Source organism: Lolium rigidum, chromosome 4 (genome assembly GCF_022539505.1).
Source record: "Lolium rigidum isolate FL_2022 chromosome 4, APGP_CSIRO_Lrig_0.1, whole genome shotgun sequence".
Classification (NCBI taxonomy): domain Eukaryota; kingdom Viridiplantae; phylum Streptophyta; class Magnoliopsida; order Poales; family Poaceae; genus Lolium; species Lolium rigidum.
Window position 1 is genome coordinate 50,637,874 of NC_061511.1, and position 10,554 is coordinate 50,648,427.

The 10,554-nt window shown below is 52.1% G+C and overlaps 2 protein-coding genes across 2 annotated transcripts; both read right to left on the minus strand.

Moving 5' to 3' along the window:
- Window positions 1–388: 388 nt before the first annotated feature.
- On the minus strand, window positions 389–1,560 carry LOC124647022 (peroxidase 2-like). Its single transcript, XM_047187028.1, has 2 exons — window positions 1,270–1,560; window positions 389–1,174 (listed from the first exon to the last, which is right to left on the minus strand). Exons 1-2 carry the CDS (start codon window positions 1,558–1,560, stop codon window positions 389–391), a joined length of 1,077 nt encoding a protein of 358 aa, XP_047042984.1.
- A 7,143-nt stretch (window positions 1,561–8,703) lies between these two features.
- LOC124708268 (E3 ubiquitin-protein ligase RDUF2-like) lies at window positions 8,704–10,223 on the minus strand. The gene has a single exon (XM_047239950.1). It carries the CDS (start codon window positions 10,157–10,159, stop codon window positions 9,002–9,004), a length of 1,158 nt encoding a protein of 385 aa, XP_047095906.1. The 5' UTR covers window positions 10,160–10,223; the 3' UTR covers window positions 8,704–9,001.
- Window positions 10,224–10,554: the final 331 nt, after the last annotated feature.

The window sequence follows — 10,554 nt, forward strand, 5'->3', positions numbered from 1 at the left end:
TGCATTGGTGCGCTGACAATGGGCAATTAAGGTACGTCAACAATAAGGTTTTTCCTAGTAGTGATGTGTTGACTTGTGAACAAGAAAGAACATCCAGGAAATGTAATCCCTAATGACAGTGGGAATAACATAGAGACCATCCATAAAGCACATACATTATCAATTAACAGAATCTAACTCGTGAATCTCAATATAGAAAAGAATACGGGCGTTGGAGGTAGTGGTCAAACAAGAAATACAAACATGTTACAAATGAATGAACGAAATGAATGAGCAAACTAGAAAGGATGACAGAACAGCACACCAGAGAGCACGGTACTACGAAACCTTTTTGTGACTAATCCAAGGCGTCAAGATGGCCAGACCATCAACCGGTGTAGGTAGGGCACTAGGTCTTGTTGATGAAGGCGCATGTCTTCCTGATCTCGCCCTCGGCGCTGGTCTTCAACCCGATGTAGCCCATCTTCACCATGGCATCTTCGAAGTCATGGTACCACACGATTGGGCCTAAGAACTTGCCACTCAAAAATTGACGGTTGCCGGCATAGAACTCCACCAGGTCCTCAGTCTGCGAGGACGTGGTGAGCGACGCGTCGGAGTTGAAGAGCACATCGCGGCTAATGACGTTCTTGTAGTACTGGTTGTCCAACCTGTCGGGGGTCACAGCATCCTGCGGCACGTTTATGCTGCTGCCGGCGCTGCAGGTCGCGGTCAGCTGCCCGGCGAGCTTGGGTTCCATGGCCGTACTGGAACTGGAGTTGGCGGCCGGCGGAAGACGGTCGGGGAAGGAGGAGCAGGCTGAGCGCCCGATGGAGTGCGCGCCGGAAAGCACGACCATTTCGTTCTGGTTGAGCCCCTTGGCGGCGAACATGGCCGTGGTCAGGGCGAGGTCCCCGAAGGGCGGCGGCAGGTTCTGGAAGGTGTCGGCGGCGCGCGATACTTTCCCGTCGTACCGGCCGGCCGGTACACGGTAGTTGATCCTGCCGTAGCTCAGGCTGTAGCTGGCGTCGCGGCCGGCGAAGGCGACGATGTCGGCGCACGAGACGATGCCTGGGCAGTGCTTCTCGAGTTTAGCCTTTGCCTCCTCAATCAGTTCAAAGCCACGCAGGCTCAGGTTCGGGAAAGCCGTCCTCTCCGTGTCCGTGCCGCTGAGCAGGACAGAGCCGTCGCAGCCCTGAAGAGAACCACGGCCAACGGGCAACATTTGTGAGCCAGCTACTCTAATTACGTACATTACATTGCATGCAGAAACAATGTATGTGTTAGTACCTCGACGAAGCAGTCGTGGAAGAAGAGGCGTATGAGCCCGGCCTTCTCGCCGGCGGTGGCTTTCTCCACGACTTTCCTCACGATCTCCTCCGCCCGAGGGCACTTGTCCTTGTCGGCATAGTAGCCGACCTTGAGGCCAGGGGTAGGGCTCACCGGAGGACAAGCCTGTGGGAGCTGATAGGGCACGCTAGGATTCGGGGGTGGAAAGCCGTAGCCGGCGTAGATTGAGAATTCGCAGGACACGGCGCCGAGCAAGGAGGCGAGTACGGCGAGAAGGGCAAGCTTGGCCATCTTCCTAGCTTCCTGCTCGGGTCTTGGGGTTTGCTCGAGAGAAGATGGGATGAAGCAAACTTGCTGTTCTGCATGTGTATTTATAGCCGTAACCTGGGTGCAGCGGATGTTAATTTGTTGGTAAGTCAACTTGCCAGCCGGGAACCGTGGTGCATGCGCACACACAAACAAACAGGCTGATGAGCGTGCATCGCGGCGGCGCCAACTTAATTGTTCCTCCATTATGCATACTGCGACTACCTGTCCAGGTTCGATTTGCGTACATGCCTTGCGTTGACACTCGAACACGTATTACAAAAGGTAGCTGTGCATGTATTATACTCGACTTGCATGGAACCGTAACATGTTCAGGTAACCAACGGCTGGTGCATTACGACAGGAAGTTTCCCAGCCATCCATGCATGTGGATCTAACTACCTGTTGGTGCATTACGACAGGAAGTTCCTGCGCAGAGAAAAGGCGTACGTATAGAAGATGCACCCAATTATCGTCCAAACAAAGGAAACCGGCGCGCCGCCCTCGCCAGAGCACGTCAAATCCAGCGCGACTGCTCGACGAGTCCTTCACAGGAGACTCCACAAGTGAAAACCGCCGACTCGGCTGACTGCAAGACTCCTTCCACATCTCCTCTTGCATAAGAAGGGAACAAGGACGATCTGAACATAGTGGATACAACAGTTGTCACAACACGAGACTCGCCACAATGGTTCCCCTTCTCCAAGCGAGTGATCCGAGAGTGCGAAGAAGAAAGCCTAGTTCGACAGGCAGACATCGACATGATCGCGTTGGATTCTCTCATTTCCCCCCTTCCCCTCTCTCACTCCGCTACAGGACCTTGAGGGTCGACTCCCGTCGGCCGGGCCGATCTGAGGCCCTCTCCGCCGGAATAGCCGGCCGGAGTAGGTCAAAGATGGGTGCCGGAGTAGGTAGAAGTAGATATAGCTATAGATCTAGCCTAGTTTTAGATGCTACCCATGTGGAGAATGGCGCCATGCCCATGGGGGTTCGGCCATGGGGGAGCTCGGGCTGCTCCCGGTGGCCTGTGGTGGTGTCGGCGCGGTGCGTGGTGCTCCCATGGTGGGAGCCAGAGGCGGACGGCGGCGGCGCTGCAACGACCCTCCAAATAAAGCTCATCTGCTTTCCTCTTGATCTGGCCAGATCTGGGCTGGATCCTTCTTCTCATGGCCACCGGGGAGGTGGGAATGAGGAGGAGATCCTCTCTGGAGCTGTTCTTTACAGATCGACGGGAGAGCGTCCTGGAGCAAGATCTCTTCTCCGACGAGCGCAACACGCGGTGACCATGATTGTCGCCGTGATCCTCGGTCAGCAAGGTGACCCATCCTCAACCTCCGTTTTGGAGGCCCTTCGTTCTTTCTGCTGGTGCTCGACGCCTTTGGGAGTCCAAGTGGTTTGTCCCCGGCCTCCTGGAGGTTGCCAGCAGCGGGATCTCCTCGCCGGAGCAGGGCTTTCGGGCATACAGCTCTCTAAGCTCGGCGGTGACGCCTCGAGCTTGCCGGCGTGTGGTGGCAGAGGCACCCAGGCACTGGATTGCTTTTCTCCTTATTTTTCCAGGGTGCTTTATGTAATTTGCAAGGTCTCTTCTTCAAATAGCTGGTTAGTTAGGGCAAGAGATGATAAGGGACTCTGCTGTAATTTGTACCTGCCATGTGGTGTTCAATGAAATTGCTCCGCTGGGGTCGATGACCCCATCTTGTGTTCAAAAAAAAAAAGACATGATCGCGTTGGTCGTTAGGCCAAAGATCAAGGTCTTCAGGCTAAGCAAGTCACTCGTGGACGGAGGAAGCACCGTTAGCATCTTGTTCTATGACATGTTTAAACACATTGTTGTGCAAAGTGGATCTGCATTGGTCTTCCACCGCCATCATCCGCACTAGGGTGATTTGGGTGGGCTTTGACTTTTCTAGATCTAAGGCGAAAACATTCTAATTTTTTAGATAAAAGGAATATATTAATATCAAAAGATACCAATTACGCTCAGCCTCTGCAACAACGCCCCACCCTAGTGGCAGTACGGATGCACACAGCCAAAAAAGAGTAAAGAAAACTAACAAATAAAAGTCCCGCTGCAGCATTCCAGACCTAGCAACAGCAATACAACCACCACCGAGACAACACCTGAAATACAAACTCTCCAAAAGCGACGCCTCCAAGAAGGGAACAATGCACCAAGGCCGTCGTTGCCCGACCAAAGGTCTTAGGTTTTCACCCTGAAGATAGTCCCCACTCTCAAAACAATGCCTCCAACAAGGTCATAGCCACGCACAACCAGTTAAGATCAGACCTTTTGTTTTCACCCTTAGATGTAAGACTCTGAACTTCACATGTGCAGCCGCCCCCACATGCATACCACTGCTGCGGAGCCCGGAACACCAAGAAAATCCCTCAGCATCACGGAGACTCGAACCTCCTTTAGCCAGTCAACCAATGCGGCCTTCATGATATTCCTTCTTCTGACTTCACCATGAACAAAAAGTCACCTGATGTCAACACAGAATAGACCTTCGCGCCGCTCCCTCCGGAACCAAACGGTCGGAATAAAAACATGGGTGCGCGCGACCGAATACCACCCGATCCAGCAAACTCCAGGCAAAAGATGCACTGTTCCATTCTCCAGCGGAGCTTTCCGGAACTCATCTCTCCAGCCAGATCAAGGCAAACTGACCTCCGGTAGATCTTCATCTTCGCTTGCGAGAAACCTGAGGACCGCCACCAAAAACAAAGCAAGACCAGCAGCCCCCATGCCGCCAGTCCCTCCTGTCGGATCATCAGGGAAGAGGACGGCAGCCCGGATCATGCGTACCACCGCCGAACCGTCACCGGGGATGGAGGCCGCCACCACTCCACTGAATCCTCCATGGCTACCGACGGAGAGCATCAGGCCCCGGCCAAGTAGCTGTGCCGCCCAGCTTCCTCCACCGGTGCTTCATGCCCATATCTATCGTCCGCAAATGTATCCAACTCAAAGACGGTGGTCCATGCGGGTCTTGACATCAGATTGGTTTTTTTTGTTGTTGATGTCGTCGATCAAGACGTGGATGCCGCCAATTGGGACGCTCGTGTAGCGCGTGGGGCTAATCCTAGCCGGAACCCATCCAGCACTCGTCATTTGGAACGACTAGAACATTGCCGACATAGAGGACGCATAGGATGTCGAGGGTGTTGCCGATGCCTGCGAAGGCGGATCCCATGGTGGGCACGGTGGGCACGGTGGGCACCAGCTATCATTGTATGAATGATGAGTATGCCATGGAGGGTCCCTCGCGGCATGCAGATAGAGGTGGGCGAAAGGCGGGAAGCTACTGGGACGGTGAGACACAAGTTACCCAGCTTCGGATATCGCAAGTGTGGCGAAACCCTACTTGCTACTATAACTCATTATAAGAGCAACATGTGCACGATTACAATGAGAGGATTGGTTCTGCCTAAAGGGCTACCTGGATCTGGCTTATAAAGGCGCCATGATCCAGGGTTTACAAGGAGTAGCCCATTTTGGACTCTACTAGCGCTATCTTAACTAGGTACAACTTTTCATACACGTAAGGATCCCTCTAACCTATGTTTGTACGGAATCAACCTGTCGGTGCAGATCCGGCCAGAGCCACCCCATGAAGTATATCCACAAAAGGTGGGGCGATGGTAAGGGCAGAAAACATAATATCGTCGGTGTCGAGCTCTGAGTGACGGGGGAATAGGACATGATAGAGGCCCTGGAGAGGACACATGACTGGCGCTCAGGTGCGGGGTTAGCGACTGGCGAGATGCGTGTGAGAAAGCTTGGAGGGAACGAAGGAGGAGCAGGGAATTCACGAGGGTTTGGTGGTTTCAGATGGGCCCAGGTGTCGGTGCTCAGAGTTGCGATGAAGAAATCGGCGGACCAGTGGCATGGCAGGAAATAGAACACCAAAATTCTTTTTAGGTAGTAGAGACTCGGCGGATTGGTGGTCAAGGAACTCCTTGATTTTTGCATGGGCGTGCCTTGGATAGACGAGTCATTGATTGTTTGAATTTTCTGTCGGTTTCGCTAATATTGTCGGTGAAGAGATGACTCAGCCGGAATAGGTCTATTTGTTGATTAGGGATCTCGCCCAGCTGACTAAATCCATGTCGTCAACTCGCCCCGAAGTGGGCGCAACTGTCGTGGTTCTTTCATGACATTTGTCATTGAAGATAGTGTGAAGAGATTAGGGAGAGGCGACGTTGGAGAATCCATCCTAGATTTGGCCCTTTTGGGATGGATGGGTCACCTTAGGCATGGTGGCGGCGCTCCGGGCGAAAGGAGGAGCGGGTACTCATGCTAGCGGAGGGGTAAAGGTGGCATGTCTGCTGCGGTGCGGGGTGGATCTTTACCACCCGATTTGGCCCCAATCGGGCCTGTGTGGGCCTAGTGTGTCCCTACTCCTACATCCGGTCATCTACTGCCAACGGTGGTGGAGGTCGTTCCTCCTACATGCTAATGCAGTTCCGTCCCTTGTCGGAGTCCCTTCTTCTCGATCTTGCCGGCCTCACAACATAGGCCATGGTGAGATGATGAAGGTGATTGCAAGATTGTGATGGCGTGTGGTGGTGGGTGGCAAGTTTTTTGGAGTGCTTCGGATCATCTGTGGTGTGGTTTTTAGGGTTTGGGAGTCGTTGTTGTCTCAACAACGATGCGGTGATGCTTGCGGGTGTAGATATTCCTTCCTGAAGGTCGTCGGGTGTACCACTTCCCTACTCCCCGTACCATACGGGCAAAACCCTAGGATCAGTTCCGGCAGCTACGTCGTTGTTGCCGCTACCCTTCTTTGAGGTGATGATCGGTATGCAGTGGTTCACAGTGCTAGGAGCGTGGTGGGAATTTTTCCGGAGGACAAAATAGTTGCTAGTCATCTCCGTTTTCGTCGATCTATCGATGCTGACATTGTTTATTTTCCTTTTTTCTCTCTTTGTTTCTTTTGGGCTTGCTAGTGTTGTGGCCCACTTGACTCGTTTTGAGGAGGAATATAGGCCTTAAGGTGATTCACAATGGGAAGATACCTGCCCTTTTGGTGAAAATAAGCCTAACGATGGGCTGAGGACCTCAATTGCTCATCTTTTGAACTTTTTCGAATAAAAACGTCAATCTCATTTTGAGGTTTCCCAAAAAAAATATTTTTAAACATATTTCAATAATAACATTTATCTTATTTGAATGTTTTTCTATATGAATATTTACTTTACTTGAGATATTTTTCAGATATGAATAGTTATGTTATTTATGTGAATTAAAGGTTATTTGAATAATTTTTAATCTGTATAAATAGAAAATTACAAACCAAAAACCAAAAAAAATATAAAAATAAAGAGAATAAATTAAAAAAATTAAACATATATACAGAGAAAAGAATAAAACTGAAAATAACCAAATTGAAATTGAAAAAATGAGAGAAAGGGAAAAAAGAACCCTAAACGAACCAAAGCAGAACCACAGCGAATAACCGTAAAAAAACAAGCAGAAAGTTCATCGGGTGAAAAGAGCTAAGAAAAAGAAGGAATTTGGGCCAGCCCAATGTTCTCCGCATTGAGCGGCAAGTAGAAAACACCGGCGATTCTATTCTTGTTTCCTTCAGAGCCTGGCTGCGGCAGTAGTGAATGGGCCAGGCCGCGTAGTTTCGCAGTGGAATATTGTAAGGCTATGAATTTTCAGATTTGTAGCAGTGGCCGCTGGCCGGCAGAGAGTTGTCCTTCCGTGACCGTGTGCTCACAATTAACACATCTCACTTTGTTGTCAATTTTTATAGGCCAGAGCATAGAACGTACTACCTCTGTCCATAAATAGATGTCTTAGATATGTCAAAATTTGGATGTATGTAGACACTATTTAGCATATAGATACATCCCCAAATATGATGTCTCTTGGGCCCAAATTTTGGTTCGCTGCGAACAAAAACGGCTGCTGTTCAGAGACAAAACGACGGAGTCAAAAGATGGCGCTCACCGGTGCACTTTGTACAAAGAAGACCAGATAATCGCACCTCATCTTGCACCAGCTCCGGATGCACGCATGCTCAACCACCGAAACAGACACGCATGGCAGGATTAGGGGACAGCTTAATCATTGCACCTCCGAACAGATGCTCCAAGAGAATTATAGAAATAAAATCAGAATCATTCCAGTTCAGTGGTTGCATTGCAGGTGTATATGGACCATGCCTGAAAGGAGCATTTCTTGGTTGGTTGGTTGATTAACAGAATGAAAGCTGCAGCAGAACAAGAACAAATTTGATAGGCCTTTAAACTTGCTGCATGGGTCGAAATATCAAGGGGTACAAGCTTTTGCTGTAATAAAGATGACCTTCTCAGCTGCATCAAAGGAGGAGTATAAAAGAGGAGAAATTTAGCTGCTGCAACTTGCTGTTGCTTACATAAGGACATGATGAAATGAATATGGATAGCTGAAATGAACATGGATCTGTCAACTTGCAAACAACAAAGAACATCCAGTGAATCTAATCACTAACAACAACGAGATCACCAACAAAGTGATGGTCTTTTTGCAAGAAATAGATGATACTAACTCAAGAAGCTGAAGACTCGCCTTTGGCTACTCTCCAAAAGAAAAAAGAAAAAAAGCTGGGGACTGAAGTAGAAAATATCCATGACAAGAAAGTTCTATTGACCCCTTCAACATCCCAAACATCAGGCCACATTGAATTGAATGAATCAAAGACAAGACAATCAAACATATAATTTGATAACAGAACAATCCATCAACTAAGTGCCAAAAGACAGTAATAGATGGACGAATTCAGCTGCTGCAACTTGCTAACATCAGGACAGTGATGTGGGGTGATTGGTAAGTGCTACAACAGTGGCATACAATTGAGGGTAGTAAGCAAATATCTTTTCAGATAGTGATCAAGAGAAACAACGGATACACTAAAAGATCTGCAGACAACAAGCTACATCTAAATTTCGTCTGGACAGATGAAATGAATATGGATTTGTTTACTTGAGAGCAAGACAGAACATCCAGGTATCTAATCACTAATCTTAGTGATACCAACCTAGAAATTATCTACAGACATGGTGTTTTTGCAAGAGATAAATGATACTAACTAACTCAAGAAGCCCTGGGAACTGGAGCAGACAATATCTAGGTCAATATTGAGGCCATCAACATTCTGAGCACCAGGACACATGGAATTGAATTGAATGAATCGAAGACAATCAAACATACAATTTGCCACCAACAAAACAATTCATGGTCTAAGTGGCAAATGCTCAATCTTGGAATCAGAGTGAACATGTTCCTCCCTGCAACTAATACAGCAGATGCTGCTTCCTATGTACAACACCAATCCTGTTCTACAAATCGTCGTGTTTCTTTCTTCTAATAAGTACATAAAAACCAGATGAAACAGAAGCAATCAACAACCTTTCCTGCGGCACGCGCCGTCGAGGACTATCTCTGCACCATGGCGTCGGCGTGGCCATCTTCCAACCTCCAGCTCATGCTCCGGCTCCTCGAGCCCTGGCTGAACACTGCAGAATGATCCGACCCCTCATTCATCTCATCTGGCCTCATCTGCGCAGAGGAGGCCTGAGAGCTCGACGAGCTCCCACGGCCAAAGCACGCAAACATGCTCCGGAAAACGCGTCGGACAGCGCTGGTCTCCGTTGACCGGCTCTGCCGCGAGCCCCACGAGATCCTCCGGGGAGCGCCGCCATCGTTGAACCCACCGTCCATCTCCGTGTACACGACCGGGAGCTCCCTCTCCTCGGGCCGCCTCCCGCCGGCGAACCTCCCCACGGCGAACCCGCCTCCCGGGAGCCTCCAGATGGTGAGACCCACCGTCGTCTCCTCCTCGTGGGTGGCCGCATGTGCCTGCACAGTGGCGGCGGCGTCGGTGGGCATCTCGTGGCGGCAGACGGGGCAGGAGTTGCGGAGCTGGAGCCAGGGCAGGATGCAGTCCTCGTGGTAGATGTGCGCGCAGGGCATCTCCCGGGCCTCGGCGCCGAGCTCGAAGGGCTCCTTGCAGACGGCGCAGTGGCAGTCGGCGCGGACGTGGGCGGCGGCGATGGGGACGGTGGGCATGGAGTCCACGGCCGCCTTGGACGCCGGCGGGGTCTCGCGGGGGCGCGTGACAGCGCCCGCCTCGATCTGGGCCAGCTGGCCGAGCAGCCGCTCGAAGCCGGACCCCATGAGGAAGTCGGACATGCTGTCGGGCAGCGGGCGCAGCCCCGAGCCCGCCCCGTCGTCGTAGAAGAGCTCGAAGCTGCTGCCGGCGAGCGCGTCGGGGGCGGCGTCGGCCGCCGCGCGCCGGAGCACGATGACCGGGTTGAACGGCGCGGCGGCGGAGGAGGAGGAGGGGGTGGAGGAGCGGCGGCTGCGGCGGAGGCGCAGGTCGTTGGCGTGGTGCGCGCGCGGGCGGCGGAGGTAGGGGTAGGCGGCGGCGCGGGCGGGCGGGGGGCCGCCCATCTCCTCGAGGAACCCGCCGCCGCAGCCCGGGCACGCGACGTCGCCGCCGGAGGCCGCCGGCGACGCGGCGCGCACGAAGCGGTCGCAGCTGTAGCACCAGTAGGAGGCCGGCGCCGCGCTGGCGTCGGGGGAGGAATCCATTGACCGACGGGCTCAGATCTGTTAATCACCCGCAAGAAGTGAACTTTCTTCCTCCTCCTTCTCCAGGCGGAAAGGTCAGACCACCGCGACAGACGGGAGGCTCCTCCGCGGGCTCCTCCGCGGCAGATCCCGAGGCAGCAGCTGCGGTGGCGGCGGCGGGAGCGTCGGAGGAGCAGGGGGAGAAGAAAAGGTCAGAGCTTTGGGGCCGGCGGGGAAAGGAATGGAGGAGACGGTGGGTAGGGAGGGGTTTTAACCCGCGAAGAAAGAAATGAAAGCGCGTGGAAACGGAAATGGAGAGGAAAGGCGTTCGTAGTATTAATTGGGGAATGAGAATGGCGTGTCTCCACTATCCCATCGGATCCGACGCGACGGCTTCCTCAACTATTCTTGGTTTT